The sequence below is a fragment of the Prosopis cineraria genome, unplaced genomic scaffold, assembly GCF_029017545.1.
Source record: "Prosopis cineraria cultivar Desert tree isolate PC_DT_omini unplaced genomic scaffold, ASM2901754v1 PC8, whole genome shotgun sequence".
Classification (NCBI taxonomy): domain Eukaryota; kingdom Viridiplantae; phylum Streptophyta; class Magnoliopsida; order Fabales; family Fabaceae; genus Prosopis; species Prosopis cineraria.
The window spans coordinates 19770271-19796470 of NW_026555339.1; the positions used below are offsets into that span (position 1 = coordinate 19770271).

General features: G+C 31.1%; 1 protein-coding gene across 1 annotated transcript; it reads left to right on the top strand.

Moving 5' to 3' along the window:
• Window positions 1-21790: 21790 nt before the first annotated feature.
• Window positions 21791-25855, top strand: LOC129318960 (uncharacterized). The gene is made up of 2 exons (XM_054963978.1): window positions 21791-23351; window positions 25416-25855. Exon 1 carries the CDS (start codon window positions 21946-21948, stop codon window positions 23023-23025), a length of 1080 nt encoding a protein of 359 aa, XP_054819953.1. The 5' UTR covers window positions 21791-21945; the 3' UTR covers window positions 23026-23351; window positions 25416-25855.
• The last annotated feature ends 345 nt before the right edge of the window (window positions 25856-26200 follow it).

Below are 26200 nucleotides of genomic sequence, written 5' to 3' on the forward strand. Positions count from 1 at the left end.
GTCTTGAGGGCACCTCACCCTTACAAATTGGAAATCTGTCCTTCCGAGAAAAACTTGAACTACAGGGCAACAACTTTCATGGTGGGCTGCCAAAACAGTTGCTTCGATTGTGCAAACTGGAAATTCTAAACTTGAGTTATAACGCATTGAGTGGAGATATTCCAACTTGGATTAGGAGCTTGTTTATGCTTCAACACTTGAGTCTTGGCAATAATAGTTTTGGAGGTCTCATTCCTCAAAGCATATACAATTTGTCTAAGTTGGAGACCTTGGATTTGATGTCTAATTCTATAAATGGATCTAGAAGACTTCAACATTTGAAGTTTTTATGCATTTCTAGAAACATGCTTTCAAGTAGTATACCTCCAACTATCTCTAACTTATCATCACTTGAACACATTTCTTTGTCTCTCAACTTCTTATAAGGTATGTCTTGTATAATATATATGTGATGATATAAACATTTATTCTATTTCACAATTGATGAATTTATCACTTTTTGTAATTTTTTATATCAGTCTTACATGTAAAGTCAATCTAACTTGGGGCATGCTATTTACTATGTCTTTTCAAAGTTAGTCCTTGAACCGAAAATTCTCAAACATTTTACAATTACATGAAACAAATTAACTATACAACTATAATTAAGCTATCATCGTCACAACTTATTTGACAATTATTTAAAAATTGTTCCTTGAATGGGTTGTCTATGTCAAAAAAATATCTCTGTTTAAGATAGAAAAGTCAATTAAATGTTATTTGGAATTCTGTTTCAGCTAGGCACTTTTTTTTCACTATATATTTTTTGGAATTCCTTTTGTACTTTTCAATTGTCATGGGTTGGTGCATATCTATATATTATCTGATTGGTAATATTGACCAGAGATCAAATTACTGAATACATATATGAGATACAACAATAATGCATTCTCAGAAACTTATCGCTTTTTTTTAATCGTTTATAACAGTCTTATATTTGATGTCAATCTAATTTGGGGAATGCTATTTACTATATCTTTTCAAAGTTAGACTTTCAACCAAAAATTCTCAAACATTTTACAATTATGAAACAAATTAACTATACCTCTATAATTAAGCTATCATCACTAGAACAAATTAACTATACAACACAAATGACCTTAACCTGTGCAAGAGATTCTACACCAACACCGCACGGAGGGTACAAACAACCGCTGCTCCAACCACCGCCACTAGACAAATCTCAACCAATAGGCAAGCTGCTAAGCACACTGGAGAACGACCCTAAAACTGAAGAACATGAGGTTCCACCAAAATATAAGTCAACTCCAAAGTACAAGCCTCCCACTGCCAATTAGCTGATGATCATGTCTATCATTGGAAACCTAAATAATGCTTATGTTGTGTGTGTGTGTTGGAATAAGAATGCTTTCTATTCATGTGTAATGATCCTTTTAGGGATATCAGGAATTAGTGCTGCGCACTTGTGTGTGTGTGTGCATACTCCCTGTGCTATGATGTTGTTTCAGAAATTTAATGCCAGTTGATCAACTTTTTTCCCTATTATTACACTCTCATTTACTACATTCTATTCTACATATAAGTCACTTTTAGCTACTTTACCAGAATCAAAGAAAGGCAGTTAAATTATTGATGTTTTTCATACATGCTTTCATTTCTCCTCCCCTATTTTCTACATGCTTTGTCTGATGGTTTGCCCATGTCAGTCCAATTTTACCCTTGGTGGGTTGACACTTTTTGCTTTCAAATCTTCTGTTACAGGCCCTTGTAATCACTTGAAAAAATATTATTTAATTATTTTAAAAGGGCAAGACTTAAGTATTTAGCCTTATATACTTAATGTGTAGTACTTGTAATGACCCAAAAAGAATTTAAATTAAATGATTTTTCTTCTCTATTGAGATTTTATTTAATTATTTTAGTTATAGCAAATAAGGAGCAGTGGCTTAGTGAATTTACATTGGTTGCATATATAGAGATTTAGAGTTTTAATCTTACTTAAGCTAAAGGTTAATTTTATTTTTCCTTATATGGAAAATTACTAAAGTGCTCTTACTTTTTGTTTAAAAAAATATTAAAATAGCAATGGTCAAAAAAAAATTGCTGGGCTTTTATTCTGTAATTTTCTCAACAGGTTTTGGGTTTTGTTTTGTCATTTTCCCAATCAGCTTATTATTTCATATTCTTCCTTCTTCATTGTCGGTGTAAACGCAGAACAGAGTGAGAGAGAGGCGGTGGTTTTCTGTTTTCTTCTTCTTCTCCGTTGCATTAGCTTCAATCTCGCTGGTCGTGTGTTGTCTTCCCACTGCTAGAAATTCATTCGTTCCTTCCCCTCTACTGTTTGCTCTTTTATGATGTGTTGAGTAGCTGTATCTCTTTCCGTTGCTTCTTTGTTTCGTGGCTGAAGAAGTGTGTGTACGTATGTTCAACCTTTCTCTTTCCTTTCTCTTCAGCTGCTGAAATTTTTGTGTGTTGAGTAGGGTAGCTTGGTTCTTTTTGTTGACTGGTCAAAATCTCTGGTTTTCTTTTTTCTTGTTCATGTAGAAGACCAGAGCTCTTCTCTTCTCCTTCTTCGACGCAGACCACGAGCTGATTCATTTTTGTTGCCACAAAGTTTCGTTGAGGTGAGCTGTTGTTTCTTTTTCCTTTCTCTTCAAGTTCCATAACAGCACTGAATTGTCCTCCCCTCTTCTAGTTGATTTCTGACATTCCAATTCCTTATTGTTGTTGTCATAATTTGAGGAATTTGAATTGTATTTAATTGATGCTGTGCAATATTTCAAGTTGGTGATGGGTTGAATGTTGATGATTGAAATAATGTTGAAAGCTAATATAATGGTTGGATGATTGTTGTGAGTTGAATTTGGATGCCATAGAGGTATTTGTGAAAATTCTTGAATGAAGAATTTAGGTGCTGTTTTGGATAATATTGGATGCTATTTTATTAATGATGAGCTAAAAATTGATGAAAAGATTAAATGTTGGAAATTATTGAATTTGCTTGGATGATTTTGTCATGATTTAGTTAGTGATGAATGTTCTCATGGTGCTTGTAAATATGTTTGAAAGGTTTGTTGGTGGAAATGAGATTGTTAAATTTTTAAAGTAGAGCCTAGAAGAATTATAAATATTACTCGAAGGAGTATATGTAAGTTTTTGGAATTTTAAGATACCAAAATAGAAGACAGGAATGCATAGAGTGGTTGATATGAGTTATTATGATTTATAGTTGAAAATAGGTTACAAGGCGAAATGAGGATGAATTGAAAGTTGTCAAAAGTTTAACTAACTCAAGTATATTTGAGACATAAATGGTTAGAATATTATCTTTAATACCGTTTGGATTGAATTTAAATGCCCACTAAGTGCTTGGAAAATTACTTGATAAATGACTATAGAATTGTGATTTTTGTCAGGAAATTAAAGGCATCGTTAGAATTAAAGTGAAAAGTTAAGAGAAGTAAACTTTATAATTTCTGAAAAATTCTCAAGTGAATGGGTAGTGTTTTAAATCAATTTCTAGAAAAGTGATTATAAAATCTCTTTATTTAAATTTTACTATTATTTTTTTATAAATTATATAAATATTCTTGTTAATCCTATTTTTCTAATAATTATTTTATTAATGCAAGTATGTTGATTTTATTGATAATTTATACTGTTGATAAGCAAGGATTGAAAAGGATGTATGATAAACAATATTATTTCTCAAAAACAGTTTAATTACTTAATTCTATGTAGATATAAAAATGTTCAATGCAACAATTCATGAATGGAGAAAATGATAAAAAAAAAAAATTGGACAAATAACAATGATAGCTGAACGGTATTTGAACGTGAAAAATATGAAATCATGTTGCCGATATGTTGTCTGCTACTAGAAATAGAGAGATGTTACCAAATGGGTGGCTAGAAGTAGCACCATCGCTCTTAGCTGATATTTTGATAATTGATTTAATTAGTAACTTGGATAAGGAGTCTGGGAGCACTAATGGTTGTAGTATATGTGTTGGTGTTGGTTAATGTTTTGTTTCTTTTCGTTTCTGTTTGTAGCCAGGTTGTATGTTTTTTTAGGTTTATCTGAGGTTTTGGTGTTTAGGTTGTATTGTTAGTTTTTTTTTCTGTGATTGTGTGTGTGTGTGTTCTTTTTGTTTTTTGTTTTTTGCTTCGGCTATTATTGTGTGTAATTGCTTGTTTGGCATTAATAAAATTGATTCTTTTGTAAAGCTAATATAATTGTTTTGTTTTTTGGATACCTTTATAAAAAATTAATTATATGGACCCTACATATCATTGATCAAAAGGCACATAATATCCATGTCATACAACAATTATTACAACTCATCAAAAATAAAAACCAACAACTTTTACAAATTCACAACTTATACTATGTACGTTTAGTAAAATATATTATCACCATTTTTTCGCAAGGTATTACATCCAACATTTTCTAATCAGATACTCAAAAGGAACGAAGGATTTTAGTATTTCTTTAAATTTGACTGCTTCGCATGGTACATGTCCTTGATCTCTTTTAATGATGCTACAACATCTAAAATATTGCAACATTGTGTTGGAAAATTGGAGCAGCAAAATTCATGGCCAATTCAAAAACAGTGGATGTAGTTGTTAAGATGTTACCAACATGTTGTTCATTGCCTTGTAGTAAACTAGAATACATGACTTGAATCAATGCATGTGGCATTAATTCACTTATCCAAGTCTTCAAGCTTAATCCATTGACAAACGTATCTTCTGTTAGCTTTTTCCTTGTGAACATTTCCATTAGTATTATTCCATAGCTATACACATCTGCTTTTCTTGAAACAATCCCTGTAGATCCGTATTCTACATATAATTTAGTTCAACTAAGTCAAATATCAAGTAACTTATACATCACATAGGAAGTAAAAGAATAACTAATTAATAGCACAAATTCCTATACATTTTCTTGTAGTATTCTTTAGACTTTCTTGGATATATATATATATATATATAATGGGTTTAAAATAACAGCATATTTTTGTTATTAGATCACATAAAAACTGTCAAAAAACATTCTCATCAAATACAATATATGGGACATATTTTTGTTGTATCTCACATTGTTATATACACTGTATTAAAATTACTTACTACAATGTTAAACATACACACACATGCTTTTTTTTTTTTTAAGCCGAATACAACCACATACACAAACACACCATCACATTAATGTTTACAAAATTAAAAGAATTCAACATAAATATGGTTAATTAGTTAAATAAATCTAGTTCTTTTTTTAACATAAAAACCTCCCTCATATTACAAGGAAATACCCAATAAAAAAATTTATATAAGAATTCAGAGAATTAGATTCAAGTGCGATTACTCTACACTGAAATTTTAATGAAGTTCTATAGTTTGTCGCTTGAACTAGTCATGTTTGATTAGATGCACTTTTGGACCTTTGTTGATACTTTTGGAAGATTTTTAAATAAAGAAATCATCTACAAGAAGGAGTTAATATCTTAATTGGAGAAGAGTGAAAAAGTGTCTAAAGTTGTCTCAAAGTCATGCTTTTGTTTGCAACTTTTGCCGCTATCAGAAAAGCTAAATTTTTTTAATCTAAAATTGATTGGATAGGGCATTTACATGCTGCTAGCTTGGCCCAAAATGGATTATTCACAATTGGAGACATATTTGGAGCTTGGGTACGTGTGCTAGAGTTTGGGCATTGGTAAAACTTAGAGCAAGTGATTAGAGTTTTGAAGAGATCTAGAGATCCTTTTCTTTAGTTTTTCTATTCCCCTTCCTTTTTCCTCTCTTGTAATCTGAAATGGTCCAAATATTTTGTTTTTTTTTTATAGATTGTGGATGATTATGAGTAGCTAAGCACTTTATTTTAGGATTATTTGGAATCCTTGTATGGAGTAATACTAAGTTCCTCCATTCTTTTTGTGATTAATGGGGGGTGTGTGTGTGGGTGTGTATTTATTTTACTCTTTTTGTAATGCTTTTAAGTGATTGGCCACTATTTTACTCTTCTCCGTTGTTAATCTGACACAAATCTATTGCTAATTTACGAACAGAATTTAGTGACAGAATGTTCTGTCACTAAAAAATTAGTTGCCATTCCATTGTTAAACCATCAAAAATAATTTTACCGATAGCATTTAGTAATGGAACTTTCTGTCACTAAAAATTCCATAACTATTCTGTTACCAAACCGTCAGAAATAATTTATCAACTGAATTTTTTGATAGCATTTGGGATGAAAAATTTCATTGCAAACCTTTCCATCATGATTCTATTGCTAATTGTTTAAAATTTTATTATATGATTTATAATATATATTTATATCTCAATTTATTTAATAATTTATTATTATGCTATAAATAAATAATTTAATAATTATAATTTATTATTTTAAATTATTTAGATAATAATAATTATAATAATTTAAATTATATATTTAATTATTTTTTTGATAACAAAGTAACATGCTTAATTATTGTTATTTAAAAATAAAAATTTTAAAAAAGTAATTTAAAAATATAAAATGTTATATATTATAAAAATTATAATAAAATATATAGTGATAATAAAGTATTTGTTCATTTTAATATTAAATTTTTTATGAAAAAATAATTTTTTAAAATTATAATATAATATAAAATAAGTATTATATAAAAAATTCATTTATTTCATTGATTAATAAAAATAATGTTAAATAAGATAAATATATTTAAATTATATATATATATATATTGATGTGTGTGTGTGTGTGTGGATGGTTAAATATTACTCCCTCCGTTCAAAAATATAAAGCATTTTTAATTGAATCTCACCTCCCAATAAAGTAGTTACCTACTTTCAAACTAACTCTATATTTTCATATTTACCCTTATTAAACACTCTATAATAATATAAATTTACTATTAATAGAGGCATTTTGGAAAAAAAGGCAATGATTATACCTCGAAAGACTAAAAAGGCCTTACATTTTTAAACATCCAACTCTTGAAAAAATGCCTTACATTTTTGAATGGAGGGAGTATATATTTAATTTATCAATTAAAGACTAAAGATTTCTTTTAGCTTAACTGACAATAAGGTTGGACATGAAGGCTCATGAAGGTGTGAGGTCATGGGTTGGAACTTGGCCAAGGCACATTTAAAGTTATTTAAAGTTAATATATGATGTGGTAGGTACATGGTGATGTGGAGGCGATGTTGCAAGGAGGGGTGATGAGGTGGCAATGACATGGCAATGAGGTAGCACTAGCCACTAGGTGATGTGGCAATGGTTCAGGGAGCTTGCGATCATCCTTCTTCATTTTCATGGCCATTGACTTTCTCCCCTATGTAGCTCATCCATTAACCACACTTTCTTCCATCCGGTGTTGGCATTTATAAGTGTGTGCTGGAGGCTTCATCTTCCTCCTCTATCCAAGCAACTACGAGTGTGAGTTGTAGTATCTTTCCCCTGCATTGTGTTGCTATGAGTCATTGCTGTAGGAGTTTCATCGAACACCCAACTCCTTCCTCCCCTATTCACGCACCGATTTCCCATTTCTCTATGTCTATTGTCTCTTTTCTTCTTAGTCTTTACTGTCACCTCTGTCACTCATCTAATCGCTGGCCACCATGGAGTGTTCGTTATGGAGGCATGCGTGTCGTCTCTTTATTCGCTGTTCTATCTTCTCTGTTCACTGAACCATTTTTTTGCCCTTATATGTGCTGATGGTGGCTGTGGGAAGCTAAGCTGCCAGGGAGGTAGTGCATTAAGGAGTTTTAAGTTGCTGCTATTGGAGGTTTTCATCAGCCTTTTCTCTTTCTTTCTTCGTTACTGCAATAATAAAAAATCTTCCCTCCTTTATTTAGCACATTCCTTTCTTTATATTTAGTTGGTATTATAAGGTATAGAAGCTTCAAATCATTTTCTTTCTTCTTGTTCTGTGTATGTGTATGTGTTATGATTGAGATGGTAATTCTTATTCTTGTCTGCTACTATAAATGTGGAGTGGGGATGGTAATTTAAGTTGAAATTCTTAGTATCAAGGGAAAGATAATAATTGATAGGTATGAGTTTATGGGAGAAGATTTGATTTTGAGGTCTATATGTGGCTTGTGGCCTAGATAGAGAACTGAGGAAAGCATTATATTAATTTTTCTCTCTAGCACATAAAGTGTTTGATAGAATGTTTAAGTGAAAATGTTTATATAAATAAGTGCTTAAACTTGACCAAGTTATTCCTAGTTAAATTTTAATGCTTAGGTCACTTGGTTTTTTGTTAATATATGAATTTGTTAATATGTGTTTTGTGAGTATGTTTATGTGGTTGGGATTGCAAATTTTTCTTTGTTATTTGTTCTGATCTTACGCATACCTGAGTTATGAGAGAATTTGAATACAATGAAGGTGATTTGGCTTGAGTTTTTTCCCCTTGAAATTAAGTTGATTCTTATTGTGGAATTTGATTGACAAAATAAGTTAATTATTTTCTATGATGAAGCTTGGGAAAATCAAGAAGTTCGCTTAATGGTGTATAGGTTAGAATTTGAACATATTAGGTGAAATTTTGGAATTTTTAGATTAGTTTGGGTCTTGAGGCACAAGGGAACGAGGAAAAAATTTGGTATACTAGATGATGTTTATGATATTGAATTAAAGGTGTCATAAGATTAGTTGTGGTTGTGTGGTTGTGTAAGGTAAGAAATTGTATTATTTTAAATAAAGTGTATTTTGTGAAGAATTGTTGAAGAGCCTTGAGGATAAATCATTTATTGGTTATTAACGGAAGGAGGCATGGTCAAGATGAATATATCATTATAGGTGGGAGAAAGGAATAAAAAGAATATAATTTTTTAATATAGATGGTGGGTTAAATACAAAAAAGGATTGAGGACTTTAAATATGTTCTAAATCATATATTGGATTCATGAATGTTAGTTGAAAAATATATAAACTAGAGTTTTTATTAAAGAAAGTTGTTTGTTCTTTTGGTCTAGGTAATAGCGTAGCTAAAGGGAAATGGAGAGGTATTTAGAAAGAACATATTATAATTTTGGGAGTTATCAAATAAGTGAATAGCACCTCAATAACTCTCTGGAAATTCATTTTTATAAAATATTGATTTTCCATGTCATCTCTTTTATCAATATATTTTTTTTTCTCTCGTTGGAACAAATGATAAAGTGCTTTAATTAATTTATTTATTTACCTATTTTTGGTTCATAATCTTAATTTTATTACCAACTGTCATATATGAAAATGTTTTTTTTATTATGTTATATTTTATAGAAACAGTTGGGTTTATCTTTCAATTGAACATTTGAAAGTATCTGCTATACTGGAAATGTTGATTTTATGTTTAAAGAACAATCAACTATCATGATTTATGCATAGGATATATATATATATACACAGATGAATCCATTTATACTGAGCATGATAAGAAATGTTGGAAAGAGATAATATATTAATTTTATCAACCCATGTATATTTGATTTAAAAATGTGAGATTTAATTAGAACGCTGGTTACTAACGGTAGTACTATTAGCCCTTGGCGTATCATGGTACACATAGCTAGTAGGGTGCTTGGGGGGTTCTAGTCCCTTATGATAGCCAACGCACATGGAATGGAGGGATGGTTATTCGTGAGCATAGTACTCACACTTGTTTTCATGAGCGTTGAGCCTGTGTATGTTTTTATGGCTTTAAACCATGCTTGGTTACTTATCCTTATGGACGGTGTGTCCACACTTGATTGATTATTTATCCTTATAGACTTTGTGTCCACGTTTGTTATTCGTTCTGATTAAGTCTTGCTAAAATTGAGTTTTGAAAATTTTGTTTATTTAAAATTGATTTTTTAAATAAATTACTCTTTCATCATACATGGATTTTATATATCTAGCTACTTTATTTATTCATTTATTTATTGTTAGCGCATTATGTAAAGGATATTATAGTTTAGCAATAAAACTTGAATTTCTAATATTCTTTATCTAAACTCACACATTCATGCTTTACACATATACATAGTTGTTGGCTTATGAGATATTTATTTATGCTATATTTAATAATTATTTTATTAAATTTAGAATTGTCTCATTGATGTTTGTTTTTTCCTTCATTAATTTTCCTTCAATTCAAACCTGAGACGTTATTCACTAAAATTATTTCTTTGGTCTCAGATACATTAGTCGGTGAGGGAAAACAGTAGATCAAGTTTCTTCTAATGTAAATTTTCATATCAATGTATCATGTTTTGTAAGCATTGTGTAGGTGCTCTACATAGGGTATGGTTAGGATCTTTATTTTGTTAAATACTTTGTCTATTAGCTAGAAGCAACTAATCTCCTAGTTGATGTAACATCTGTTTGAAATTTTGTATAGCAAAATTTTAGGAGACCCTATTCATAGGGAAGATTCTTTTGGAATTCCCACACACATATATATATATATATATATGTTGAGGCTTTATTAAAATAAAAAAGTATAAAAAATTGGAAAATTATATTAATTAGGCTAAAGGGATGTGTGTTTAAATTCATATCCTGTGCCAGTCATTCCCATATTTTCAGGATGTGATAGGTTATTTCTCAAAGTTTCTCCATTAACGGGCATTGGACGCTCAATTAAAGCTAAAAAGTTGTCTCCTCGTATATAGGTCCTTTTAAGGTTTTGAGGAAGGTTGGACCAATGGCTTATTAGTTGGTGTTGCCACCTTAGTTAGTAAGTCTACAAAATATGTTTCATTTGTCACAGCTAAAGAAGTACCAGCCAGACCTATCACATGTGATAGAACATAAGGAGGTTGAAATTCAAGAGAATTTAACCTACTGAACTGAACTAGATTATATTGTAGATGTTAAGTATAAGTAGCTTAGAAATAAAACAATTTAGTTGGTAAAATTAATCTGGAATAGGACAACTTCGGGACACACAATCGAGGAGACTGAGGCTCAAATGAGGAAGGAGCATCCACAATTGTTTCTCTTGGTATGTTTCTCTCCTTGGTTTCGAGTTGGTTTGGATTTTAGGGATAAAATCCTTTTTAAAAGATGGAAAAATGTAACATTCTAAAAATTTTAAGACTCAATTTTAACTAAAATAAATAAAAAAATCATTAATTAAATTAAAATTAAGAATACTTTGATAAAGGTTCAAAGTTTGAATTTTACAAAGAAAAAGTTTAATTTTATTTTATTTTTAATTATGAAAAAAATTACTAAAGTTGCCTCAAGCTTTTGTGTTATAACAAAAAGATTTGGGCCCTACCTTATAATTTTCCATAGTGTGTTTGGTTTAGTTTTTTTTTTTAAAGCACGCACGCAGAAATTGAATTAGGAAACATAGGAAATGAAATCAAAGAAACAAAGAGCAAGAAATTAGAGAGTGAGAGGAAGAAGAGAAGAGGAAGAGGAAGAGAGAGAGAGAGCTAGGGCTCGGATCTGGGAGGCTTTACAATAGTTGCGCTCTTGGTTATACAATACGTAAGCTCCCCTACTTCAATCCTCTTCCTTCCCTCTTATTTTTCTTAAATTTTTGGACAAGGAAAGTTTTTTATTTTAATCCTAAAAACTTTATTCTTGTAAGCTTTGGTTTTCTTAGGTCCTAGGGAGGTTATTTTGAGTTTTTATATAGTGTTCTAATGTTTTTGAGTAGGCAATTGGATAAAAAAAGGGTGTTTGGGCACAAATTAAACTCCAAGAGATTGGGTTTTTCTCTTCAGTGGTTTGAGCTTATTTATTTAGTTATAATTGTATTATTTGAATCTAATAAGATTTAAATTAAGCTTTGATTTACATTATAATGGTTAATTGTGAAAGTTGGTAATGTCAAGTGAAGGTTTTTGATTGATTAAAAGTTATATGGTTTGAAAATTGGACTAATGATGGCTAATGAATGATTTTAGTGGTTAAGTGGTACTATATGAATAGTTAGTTTGATATATGAACCATTTGGGATGGATTATGGCTCATTAACCTAAATTATATGGTATGAGTTATAGTTTTTTTTTTATGCTATTTGCCATGATAAGTGATATGGATCACTTATATGTTGTAGAAAATTGTTGGTGAAATTTAAGAAAAGAGGTTTAACATCAATAAAGAAAGTTGAAATTTAAGAAAAGAGGTTTAGGAAGAGTACATTTGATTGGTAATTTTAGAGCTATTTTGCTGTTTATGTATTGTGAATACATTCATGTTTTTTAAGTATTTACTAAATTGCTGATACAAGGTCTGATAAAAGTGGAAGTTGAGGTTTATTTGTGATGATGATGATGATGTGAGTTTCTGTTCTAATTGAGCTTGGGGTTGGCCATAAAAGTTTGATTATGAAGGTATTAAGTAGTTAGTTGATTTCTTTGGAAATAATGTATTTCTAGTATTTTGACAAAAAGTTTAATATGAGATTGTATTCAACTAAGTATTGAGCTATGGTTTGGATAGATTTTTATATGTAGATTCCCAATTTTTTTTGATTTCAAATAATTTCAAATAATTATGGAAAAATATTGATAGTGGTAATATTGAAAGAAAATTATTGAATTTATTGAAAGTTTATTTGAACTCTTAACATGATTTTTTAGGGTGTTTAGAAAAGGAAAAATGTGATTAAATCTTAGAGGAAAATTTTGCATTTTGGGATTTTTAGGTGAGTGGATAACGTCCTAAATAATTTATTAGCAAAGTTTCTTTTCATCAAAGATATTGATTTCAACAATCCACAATTTTATTTATTTATGTACGTGTGTGTATGTATATATTTCATAAGCATTGATTATTTTTGTTGATTGAATAACTCTATTTCTCGAAGTCATGTTATTTACTTACAACATTGATCAATTGTTTTTTTTACAAGTTCTAGTAATCCTTTATTCGACAAGGACAATTATGAAAATTTGTGAAAGAGTTTGTAAGTTTTTACATTAAAAAGAATGGGTGTTTACATAATTCATGCAAGTCTGCTATGGAGGAGAGAAAATTTTAATTCAATAATGATTATTTTCTTGCATGTTTGAAAATTGATTTTTAAAGGGACTTTAGACAGAACATTAGTTGCTAGCGATAGTTCCGTTAGCCCTTGGCTTGCCATAGTCAAATACTAGTTAGTTTGGTTTTCGTGAGCTTTGCTCTCACATCTATTATTTGTGGGTCTTATACTTGCGTCTGTTTCTTGACTTTGACCACGTCTGGTTAGTTACCCTTGTGGACTATGTGTCTACATCTATTTCATGGCTTTGGCTGCATCTGGTTACTTACTCTTGTAGACTATGTGTCCACGTTTATTTTCGTGGCATAAGCTGCGTTTGGTGATTTATCTTCGCAGACTCTGTGTCCACATTTGATACTTGTTCTGATAAGTCCCTATACTTATGAGTTTTAAATTTTTATGGATCTATTTTTATTTGTTTTGATTAATGACATGTTTACGATTATTTATTGCAATTATTTGCTTTATTAAAGTTAAATGATAATGACATTTGATAAGATACTTTTATAAATTATGATGTTATTGAAAGTTATATAGAATCCTTTTATTCTGAATTTATTTAAATCTTCATGGAGATCATTATGTTTTTAATTTTCTTTTTATTCATGTTTAATTATTTATTATTGGGATGTTATTCATTGAAAAATAAATTTTTGGTCTCATAGTGTAGCTGACGTTAAACCACCCACTGACCATTAAGGAGTTTGTGATTGATTAGAAGTAGAGGAGCTAAGGATTAAACTTCCTCTTGATGTAAATTTTTAATTATGAAATTTTATTTTGTAAACTTATTGTTAGGTGCTCCGCATAGTCTGTGGTTAGGTTGTTTATGTGGTTATATATTTTGTCTGTTGGCCGGAAGGAGCTCTACTCCTGAATGGCTTGATATTTTTTGTTGAAATATTATCTTGCAGAATTTTTAGGAGATCTTATTTATAGAGTAGATTCTACCAAAATTTCTACCAAAATAATGAGACTTTTATTACTACAAAAAATGTTTATGTATGTTCTAATTCAAACTAAAACATAATTATCTTTTAGTTATGAAACAATTACCCAATTTGAGGCTTAAAGGATGTGTTATGGATCACATCCTTTGCCGGTCACCCTCTATTTTTGGGGTGTGACACATTCCTTTTGTTGTAAATCATTAATTATGTGTTATACTTTGAATTTATGATTTGTTGCTTTATACTAACTATAGGTAGGATTATTATCTATAATTTATTTGTCTATCTATTATGGAGAAGTAGAGCTCTACATTTTTTATTTAGGTTATATATGGCTGTTGTAGAGGTTTCGGGAGGTCTTATTTACAGGGAAGGTTCTCCTAAAAGTTTTACAAAAAATTTAGAAAGCTTTTTGCTTAAGTGAAAATGTTTCAATGATTTTCAAATTGTATTTTATATAAATTCATATATTAGATTAGAGATTTCTTAATTAATGCTTAAGGGATATGTGTTTATGCATACGTCCCATGCCAGTCACGTATAATTTTTTGGGGCATGATGTTAATGGATAAATATTCTTATTTAAATATTCCTAATGGATAATCCTAATATCTTAGATAAATCTTAATTAACAATTATCCCAAATTCCATCAATAGGCCAAGAGGAATGGGTACAGCCAAAAAGAGCTGTAATGACATATAAGATCAGTCTTAGAGAATGATAAGTCTTAGTTGTGTTAGCCTCAAATTAACTAAGTTAACTCTAGTGTAGTCTAGGATCAACTAAGATCGTATTTCTCAAGGAGTTAGAATCCTAAAGCTAAATTTATTAAAAAAACTATTAAAATAGTACGAGAGTTTGTCATGATACAAAAATAGAACACACACTAACATATCTCATGCACAAAATATCTCAACAAAATACAACTTTTCTTTACTCAAAACCATTCATAAAAAATTAGATTCTCAAAATGATACAAAAAAAAAATCACTATTTCATTATCAATATCACATCTTTGACTATAATACCCTCATAGTAGTCACGACATCACGAGACCCATAAGATCTATTGACAATTTACCATATACTCCATATGCCTATGAATTCTATACTTAACTGCCATAGGTACTTTCAATGTCTGCCTCATCTGAAAAAAAGAAATGTAAGGAGAGGGGTGAATCTATCATCGACTCATTGAGGGTATAAATGATAAAGTTTGCAGAAGGAAAACAAAAGCACATAAGTGTTTTTTTTTTTTTTTTTGCAAAGGACCTTCAACGATAAAATAAATTTACATGCATCCAAATGTTCAACACTTCAAATATCCACTTTTACAAATTCTTCATGCTATAGAAAATAGTTGTTCAATGATTCACCGATTAAGAAGACAATCATGAAACAACTACCAATCAATGAATCCCAACATTCCTGAAATTAATAGATGATCACCAGGCTTCATGAGGAATAATGATGAGGAATATTAATATGGTATATGCGTATTCATTTCATGTATAATGGTGAGGAATAACCATATCACCCTTATAATTTATCATTTTGTATGTGTGTGTGTGTCATACATAATTGTGAGGAATAATCATCTCACCAGATAGCATATACATATAAATATAAATGAAGACTTGAAAGCAAAAGAAGTTGGATAAAAAAACCAAAAACAAAAATTGAAATAATATTCTTAAATAAAACAAATATAACTACTTTCAAAACTAGAAATTAAAATTATTTTTAAAAAAAGTAAAAAAAAATGATATGGAAATAGTACAGCAACAATAAACCAACTCGTAATAGCCACTACCCTTCACATCATACAACCCACCACATCAACCTTAAACCCACATGGTCAAAATTTAAAAAATCACGAAGGTGAATAAGACAAAATAATGATTTAATCCAAATTGTTGATTGTTCCTATTATCTAAGGATATCAAGGAAAGAAAAAAAGAAATTTAGATTTGCTTCTCTGACAAAGCAGATGAAAAAAAATGAATAAATGATTTTTTGAAACAAGAAATGATAGCAAAAATAAAAAAAAAAATGCCACTTTGCTAATCATAGGCAATCACCTGTTAGAATCAATTATAGCAATCCCTTGTATTACCATTCCATTGGGTAATCCACTCTTGGTGGATCAGGCCCAATATGCCCATGGGATCTTTATTGCAATATAGAGAAGATTTGGGCTAGAAAGTGTAATATACTATGGGTTAAATGTGCAATTTGTCCTTAATGATTTAAAACCTAAAAGGAGGGACCAATTTTTTAACTCACGCACGCATGACTGAAAACCACAACCGGTGTGGATGGTATTATATAGCAAGATAACTTCCAAGTTAAAAGAACAAGTGATGGTGAATTTCTCTTGGCATGTTCTTTCTCTCAACGTTCCAAGTGCATTTGTTGTGAGTCACAACCGAGTTCAATCAATAACTTCGTTATCGCATACGGTATAGTACTCAACCAACACAACAAGTATGCTTTCCTCCTTAGTTCCTTGCATTGGTATCAAAGCATTCATTTTTCCTAGGCTGTATTTCCTATGTCTGAAGAACCTATAATGACTTGCTTAACCATATACATGTAAATCTATAAGTTCAGTATTTTGTTTTCTCACTGTGTTTTCACATGAATCTGCCTCTGTACTTCCTTATGATTATTATTTCCAAAATGAACATGTTTATAAGCTTCTTGGTTGATGTAAGTGTTCCATATAAGGCTATACACGTTTTACATGAAATCAACAGTGACGAACATAACAACCAAAAACAAACCAAATAATGGGTGTTTGAAAACTGAGTTTTTTGAACAAAAAGATTGCATAAATGTGTACAGCTGAAAAAAAATGAACAAAATGACACCAAGAAGGTGTAAAACGGAGACCAAACAGAGGAGATATAACCCCTAAAAGTTTCAAGTCCGACGGACCCAACCCGCTAGAGGAACTGGGTCAAGTTGACCCAGTTAGAGGTAGACGACGATAGAAATGATACGTCGTTTCTGTCCTCATCAAAACAACATGTCATTCTAATGTGTCATTCCAAATAAAAAATAAAAAAGGTTGCTTCTGGGTTCATGAGCCCAGAAGCCTTCAAAAAAACAAGTTTTGGGCTTCCAAGCCTAAAAAAAAAAGTTTTTTTTCTTTTTGGATTATGGGTCCATAGATTAGGTACATAAAAGCCAACACAGATTTTTAAAAAAATTAAATAAAAAAATATATCTAATTTGAATTTTTAAAATAAAATATAAATAAATATTTGGACATGTGATGCGTGGCTAACTCCTCCCCGAAGCCGTTAGTGAATGGAGCACAACAAACCGACATTGGAACACGATAAGACAGCACGTATTGTACACGCGCTTTCCCCGAGAGTAAAATATTCTATTTTTTAATTTTTTCAGAATCTCTTGATCCAGAATCATTCTTGGGGGTGTGTAAGACTAGATTGTGACACAGTTTGTCTTAAAAAAATCCCTAAATTTAAGATCTTCATTTTGATATATAATTCGCATATTTTAAGGACAAAAAAAAGAATTTATTTTTTGAGTTATCTAATGCATTTTATGAGTTTAATAAAAAAAATTCTAAATTTTTTGTTTTATTTTTTTAGGCAAATATGACGCAAGAGGCTTCTAACAGCACTGATAACTCAAAATCATTCTATTAGCATTGAGTATTTGGATAAACTAGAATAAGAGCCTCTTAATGAGGATTCCGACCTGGAACCCTTTAAAGAGGAGGAGGAGGAGGAATATGAACCTCAAAGTAAGGATTCTGATTCTGATTCTAATCCTGAAGAGGATCTAAATGTTGATCTCAAAAATGTGCTGGAAGGACCTAAAGATGTGCGCATGTTGTCGAGACCAAAATATGAATCAAAGGGTGATGAGAATCTTTAAGATGAAGATGATGATGTGGAACAACCTTTCACACCCTTAATGATCATAAATATAGCAAAAGGAGAAGCTCAAAGAATTAAAAAGCTAGATCAAATTTCTCAAATAGTAAGGGCATATTCATGCTTCATAACAAAACAAAAACCAGCCATGGTTGTAGGAGAAATTTTCAAACAACTTAGGAAAGAGATTGTGCAACATAACAAGCAAAACAAGTTGTACTCAGAAAATCCTCTTTGGAATAGAGCCATCAAGGGGATGAAAGTGCAAGAAAAATATAAAGACATAATTAATAGTTGTCTTTTTAGGTTTGTACCTTAAGCATTTTTCTATTTTTAAAGAATTTGTTTTTAGTTAAGTTACATTGTATTAAGACCTTGATAATTTATGATATATATGAAGCATGTTGTTTTATTTTTTTATTATTGCTTTATATATACTTTATTTGAGTAGGAGCTCTAAAGTGATAAGTTTTTTAAGAGCTATATATGATGATTATGAACATATTTATAAAATCCTTTATAGACGATAGTGATTTTGTTAGAATCAATGTGATGGGAGATACAAATGTAGCCTCTTGATCGTTAACCTAATAGAATTGTTATCACTCCAATAAAGAATAATGCAAATATAAGACATTGTATGTGTCTCATAAGTATTTTATTCTTGGTTTAATATAAAAAACTATTAATGCGAGATAGTTTCGTCTTAAAACTAAGAATGGCAACAAAAAGCATTATCGCTGAATTGAATAAGGGCAACAAATTAAATGGGGATAACTAGGATATCTAACACCATAAGGTGTCATATATTTTAGAAGAACAAGATGCTATTGAGCCACTAACTGTGGTCATGACTGAGCCTGAGGTAGAAAATTGGACTTAGCAAGGAGAGACCAAGAAGAATTTGTGGCATGGAAACAAAAAAATAGCATTGAACGAATAACAATTCTAGGTGCTATGGTGATAGAACACATTTGTTACCCACTTTTATTTGTCAATTAGGACCATTTTATTAATTATTTATCACCTTCAAGTGCACACATTGCATTAGATTTGGAACTTTGCCTAAGTTTCTAAGATCAGTGCACTAGGGGCATTTTGGTCCAAAAAATGAACTTTTGAGAAAATGTACAAGAAAAATTGACAAAGTGCATTTTATGTCCGGTTGATGAATGGTGAAATTATATTTTTAAAATTCATTTTAGTTTGGGAGTAATTAAATAAAAAAGTCAACACTTTCTTGAGTGTCTTAGTTTGTCCTAGTTTTTGGTTTGCCTTTGTGTGAAAATTTTTATATAATTTTGTGCAGCCTGAAACTTGGTTAATTTAATAAATTCCCCCTTCTAAATATGAATTTAATTCTGGACATGAATTAGATTTTATTATATCATATGGTATTTAATTGAATTATGTGATTTATGTGACATAGGTGGTATGTGACTTGTGCATCAATTGGGCAATTGAGGTCAACACTCCTTGAGGTCAATGGCTGATGGTTTGCACGTGAATTATGATTATTTTGAGAGGTTAAATCAGCTAAAATGATGTGGATGACACATGGGAAATTAGGCACACATTGGAATCATCTACAAACCAATAGGAAGTTGCCACCTTGCAAGTGTGACAAGGCTCCCATTTACATTTTAATTTCTTTTTCCTTATTTTAATTAAGCTTCAGCTGATGGGAGACACCAAGGAGCACGCCATTTTAAGCCTCAAATGGGATCCAACACATATCTCATTCATCTTCCACATTCTCTCTCTCTTGTTCATAGTGTTCTTCATTTTCTCTCTTTTGTTCTTCATTTTCCAGCATCCTAACCTCCATTTTCAGCCACCAAACCTCCACAAAACTCATACCATTCTTCTCCTCTCTTCATTTTCGTTCCATCCCTTCCATTTTCACAAGGATTGAAGCTCATTTTCATCATTCAAGAGCTATGGAGTTTGGCCTTCACAAGCAATCACTAGGGTTCTTGAAGATGAAGATTGGCTAAGTTTCTTTGTGGAATCCTAGAGAGATGAAGATGGAGGATGAGTCTTGAGCTTCAAATTGGCTAAGTTCTTTTGTTTCCTATCCTCTTCTCTTTTTACTAGATGGTTAGATTCCTTAATCTAGGGTTTAATCATCTTAGCTTATAAATTCTAATTTGAATTTGATGTTGATGTAAAGAGAGAGATTGTTCATTTAATTTCTTCCTTGGACAGCCATGACTGAATTTTGCCACTCTTTGTTTGGCACATAATCTTGTGTTTTCAATTAGTGAATTTCTTGTGTTAATATTGCATAATCTTGTGGTGTTAATGCTTGTGTTGTTGAGTAGCTTGACATAATCTTGTGGTTGCTCAATTTATGTGTTTGACCATGGCTGTTGAGAGAGGATTTTGAGTGAATCACTTGGCTAATGTCTTCACCAATTGGTTAATTAAACTAGGGACTTTAATCTAAGACCTAGGGAGGTTAGCTAATTAGGTTAATTGGCTTAGGATAATTTTCTTAAGTCATGACAGCTTTAGTCAAGAGGAAAGGGAAGCTAAACTTAGCCTAATCATGAGAAGATAATGAGTCCAAAATCAACTAATCTCTAGGGTTCCATTATTGTAAAAAGGGAAGTTCATTTCACTCACTTTCACTAGCATTTTAATTACTTGCATATTAGGTAATTAGTTTAGATAATTAGCTAGATAACTAAATTCCTACAAACTTTGGTTGATTTATTTCACTAGATAACTTTCAATTAGACTTAAAACCATTCCTTGGGAGATGACCTAGGGTTGGCCCTATATTGCATTAGGGTTAGCTTTAGTATAATTTTGAGGATAAGCGACTAATTTCCTATCAAAATTTTGGCGCCGTTGCCGGGGAATGGTTTAAGTTTAATTCTAAGGTTGTTTAGTACTTAATTTACATTTGTAGTGTTCCTAAAAATTTTTTTGAAAAATTATAAAAATTTGTTTTTTGTTTAGTGTCTTTTGTGTGTTTTGAGTGTTTTTGTTCTATTTTAGAAAAAAAAAGAGAAAAAAAAATTAGTGCAATTTTCCTTGGTTTGGTGTAGAGTTGATGATACTCTGTTTCTAGTGTCTCTGCTTGAAATTGAAAAATTAACTGGGAACGAATCTGAGGAAATTTAAACTTAAAATTTATTTCATTGAAAGATCTATATCTTAGCTTCATTTTAAAATTTATTTGGTCAATTTTGGACGTGGGATGTGTCCTATGAAAATTTTACAATTTAACAAGGTCCAGAGAGCCTTTACAGAGGACTCCTAAAACTCTGTTTCAACTTTGAGTTTTCATATCTCCCTCTCTATGCGTTCAAATTGATTGATTCCAGTTTCATTTTTCTTATCACTGTCTTATCTTTGTTTCTTGTGTTTAGGATTTTCTTCAATTTTTCCATTTTCCTATTTGAAAGTTTGTTAGAATCTCTGAAGGTCTTCTGGACGAAATCCTGTTTCTCCAGACCTGTGGACCAACTTGTGAAAACTTCTGGGAACGATTGGGAGCGATTTGTAATCTGAAATTTTTATATAATTTTTCTGAATATCTCTTGTGTATCTCATAAAAGTTTCAGGTGAATTTCTCATATGGATTGGCTGCTAAAAAATCCACAAGTTCACTATCTCCAGAAAGCCTACTGTGCAAATTCCAGAATTGTCAAAGCTTCTTGATTGAGCATTTCTAACTCTCTTTCTACTTGTTTGGTGTTGTTTTTGATTTTTTTTTCCATTTTTATTGTTGTTAATTCTAATAGAAAAAAGAAAAAAAATTCTCTTGATTTTTGTTTGCTTGCATTTCCACTCATACACTTGCAAAGGACATATCATTTGAGCTTCCTTGGTCTTTCCATCATTTTGAGCTTGAATTTGAATCATTACTTGTGGATATAAATTTTATTGTATTTTATGGCTTGGTTTCATGATCATGATTCATTCCATCATTCATTTGACATCCATTCCCATCCATTTCCAGCGCTTAACATTGACCATACATCCCATTTCCATAATCAATTTCAACAATATAACTTTGATTATCCACCCCCATATCATGATCATTTCCATCCAAGTCACAATTATGAATTTTCCAATCCCATGAGTTTTGAATCCAATCTAAGCACTCATGTTGAGCGTACACCATCCATTGACATTGAGCATCTAGAAAAATTATATGCACAAAGGGGTAAATTTTATTGTGTGCATTGTGAGGCTATCTCCCACTTCTATTATGATTGTCCTATTTTAAAAGGATATTGTGAACCACATAGAGTAGCCCAAGCCTCACAAGAGAGAAATTACATGTTTCAAGTTGAAGACACACAAAAAGTTGCTCATGAAGCTATTGAGAATATAAATACACCTCAAGCCACTCAATCTCCAAAAGAGAAGGAGTCAATCCAACCCTTACTTCAAGAGGTAATTTCTCCTATTCCTATTGAGGTTGATTCTTCTTCACATTTGACTTTATCTAATGATGAGCATAATGATTTAAATGATGATGACGTAGATGAAGAAATTATAGTTGAATCACCTTGGATGTTTGAGCATGAATCATATTGTGAAAAAGTATACCCTTGGGAGAAAAACACTTTGAGTTCACATGATAATTCTCTTGATTTAAATTCAAATATCATTGAAAGTGTTGACTCTTCACTTAGCTTGAATAAAGAAAATGAAATGGATGTTGATGGTGGCGATGATGTATCTTGTATGCTTGAAATTCCAATTCCTTCTTGTGATATTGTTAATAGTGCACATGCACTTGTTTCTTCTAACCATGATGTGCTTGAGAAAGGTTGTTTACCTTCTTTTGTAGGTGAACAAGGCAATGTAGCCAAACCATCTCTTGATTTCAAAGAGGAACTTGCTCAACTTGAAAAGGCTGTAGCTCCTACTAAGGATTTGAACAAGGAATTGAAAATAACTCAAGATGACAAGGAGGTTGAAAATCAAGGAATTGATTTTACAAAGCCAAATAGTAATGAGAATAATATTGATTTAATGCTTGATGATTTTGATGATGAGTTGGCTTTGTTTCATAGTACTTGTTCTAATTTCCTATTCACTTGTGATTGTTCACATGATTCTCCATGCCCTATTTGTTTAGAAATTAATTCATTTGTGCTTGAAAATAGTAGCAATCATTTACTTGATAAAATAATTGATGATGAGTGAAATTAATCATGAGTGCACTTCTTTAGAACCCAATATGCTTGAGGAAGGGTTCTTTGTTGATTTTATAGGTCTAAATGATGATATGGCCAAGAACCCCCATGTACTTAGAGGATTTATCATTGCAATGGAAGAGACCTTGGCTAACCATGAAGATGATCAACCACATAAAGTTATGAAAAATTCTACACCATACATCTTGGAGCCATTACAAATTGATCTTGAGCCTCCACCTAAGATGCTTGGAATGAAGATGATAATGAGTAGCTTCATGTTACTCCTCAAAGATGAAAATTTCAACTTCAAGAGCTTGTGGAGATTTAAACTAGGTTGTATCTTCTTCACCCTTTCTTTTTACTTTACTTTGCTTTATGCTTTGATTTGTTGATTGAGTAAATTGCAAGTGTGGGGGAGATGAACCTAGTAAGAAAGTTAGAGTTTATTTGTTTTATTTGACTTCTTTGTTTTGTGTTTTAGTTTGAAAAAAAAAAAATTCTGGACCACACTTTTGTTATGCATTCATTATTGATCTCACCTTATTTTATCACTAGTCTATACATACATTGAGGACAATGCATGATTTAAGTGTGGGGGAGAGAAATAAACATTTTGTTTTGTTTGTTTGTTTTGTTTGTTTGTTTGTTTGCAAAAAAAAAATTTATTAAAAAAATAAAAAAAATTACTTTGTTTTGTTTTGTTTGAGGTTACTTAATTACCTAGCTCTTGAATGGATATTTTGATTCTTGAGATGTGGTAATTTTTAGGATTGAATAGGTGTGAAGTGAACATTCTTTTACCTTGAATTAATGGATTAGAGTGGCATATTACCCTTTCATAGAAGAGGCTAAACACTCATGTGTGATTAATTCCTTAGTGATGTTACCCTCTAGAATTTGTTTCACTTCTTAATTAAGACCATATATCTTGCACTTGTTTGATAGGAGATGAGAGATGGCATTCATAAAAAATAGCCAAGAGCCAAATAGCCAACCTATTATTATTTATTATCCTTTGTTAGCCACTTTGAGCCTTTGGTTTGATTCTTAAAAAAAAAAATATTCACCCTATTTTTCCCCAAGGAATGCATGTTACACTTTTATATGTCTTTTTAATATTTATTGCATGTCCTAGATCAAATGAGTGGATGCTTATTATCATTTCTCTATCCATTACTTCCATTGTTTTCAAAGAGTTAGGGGCAACCAAAAAAAAAAACAACAAAGATAGATTTGAAAAAAAAAAATATAGTCAAAAAGAAAAGAAATAAAGTTGCTAGAAAAAGAAAAAAAAAGAAGAAGAAAAAAAAAGAAAAGAAAGAAAAAAATAAAAATAAAAATAAAAAGTTGCCTAGCTCATCCATTCCATTTGTTTTATTATTTCTTATCATTTCTTTCCATCCTCATTGTGTTAAGGTGTTCACTCAATTGAGTTAGGTTATGCTTTGCATATTAAGGGGATATATCTTGATTTAGCATTATTTTGATGCTAACCCTATTTTTTTTATATACATGCATTTCTTAGACATCCTTTCATTACCTATATCACAACCTAATAAAGTCCATTTGATTCTTGATTGCAAGTGCTATTTAGTGATGGAGATGTAGAAGGGTTACAAATTCATAGTAGGGTTTATCCTAAGAAATTTTGAGTGAAATTTAATACCTTATACACTTTGAGTGATGAGAGCAAACACTTAACCTAGAGAGGCTTACTCTTTGACATTGATTCTTGGTAACGGTTTGTTTGTGATGTGCATAATTCTTTCGTAATTATTGCCACATTGATTGATAATTTGTAGAAGTTCATGAGCTAGTATTTTAGTGACTTGAAACAATGTTTTTCTCTTATTTCTTTGTCTTATAGTTTCTTTTGGGACCTTTTTCACTTGATTTTGCCCGGAGTGCAAAAGCTAAGTGTGGGGGAATTGATAGAACACATTTGTTACCCACTTTTATTTGTCAATTAGGACCATTTTATTAATTATTTATCACCTTCAAGTGCACACATTGCATTAGATTTGGAACTTTGCCTAAGTTTCTAAGATCAGTGCACTAGGGGCATTTTGGTCCAAAAAATGAACTTTTGAGAAAATGTACAAGAAAAATTGACAAAGTGCATTTTATGTCCAGTTGATGAATGGTGAAATTATATTTTTAAAATTCATTTTAGTTTGGGAGTAATTAAATAAAAAAGTCAACACTTTCTTAAGTGTCTTAGTTTGTCCTAGTTTTTGGTTTGCCTTTGTGTGAAAATTTTTATATAATTTTGTGCAGCCTGAAACTTGGTTAATTTAATAAATTCCCCCTTCTAAATATGAATTTAATTCTGGACATGAATTAGATTTTATTATATCATATGGTATTTAATTGAATTATGTGATTTATGTGACATAGGTGGCATGTGACTTGTGCATCAATTGGGCAATTGAGGTCAACACTCCTTGAGGTCAATGGCTGATGGTTTGCACGTGAATTATGATTATTTTGAGAGGTTAAATCAGCTAAAATGATGTGGATGACACATGGGAAATTAGGCACACATTGGAATCATCTACAAACCAATAGGAAGTTGCCACCTTGCAAGTGTGACAAGGCTCCCATTTACATTTTAATTTCTTTTTCCTTATTTTAATTAAGCTTCAGCTGATGGGAGACACCAAGGAGCACGCCATTTTAAGCCTCAAATGGGATCCAACACATATCTCATTCATCTTCCACATTCTCTCTCTCTTGTTCATAGTGTTCTTCATTTTCTCTCTTTTGTTCTTCATTTTCCAGCACCCTAACCTCCATTTTCAGCCACCAAACCTCCACAAAACTCATACCATTCTTCTCCTCTCTTCATTTTCGTTCCATCCCTTCCATTTTCACAAGGATTGAAGCTCATTTTCATCATTCAAGAGCTATGGAGTTTGGCCTTCACAAGCAATCACTAGGGTTCTTGAAGATGAAGATTGGCTAAGTTTCTTTGTGGAATCCTAGAGAGATGAAGATGGAGGATGAGTCTTGAGCTTCAAATTGGCTAAGTTCTTTTGTTTCCTATCCTCTTCTCTTTTTACTAGATGGTTAGATTCCTTAATCTAGGGTTTAATCATCTTAGCTTATAAATTCTAATTTGAATTTGATGTTGATGTAAAGAGAGAGATTGTTTCATTTAATTTCTTCCTTGGACAGCCATG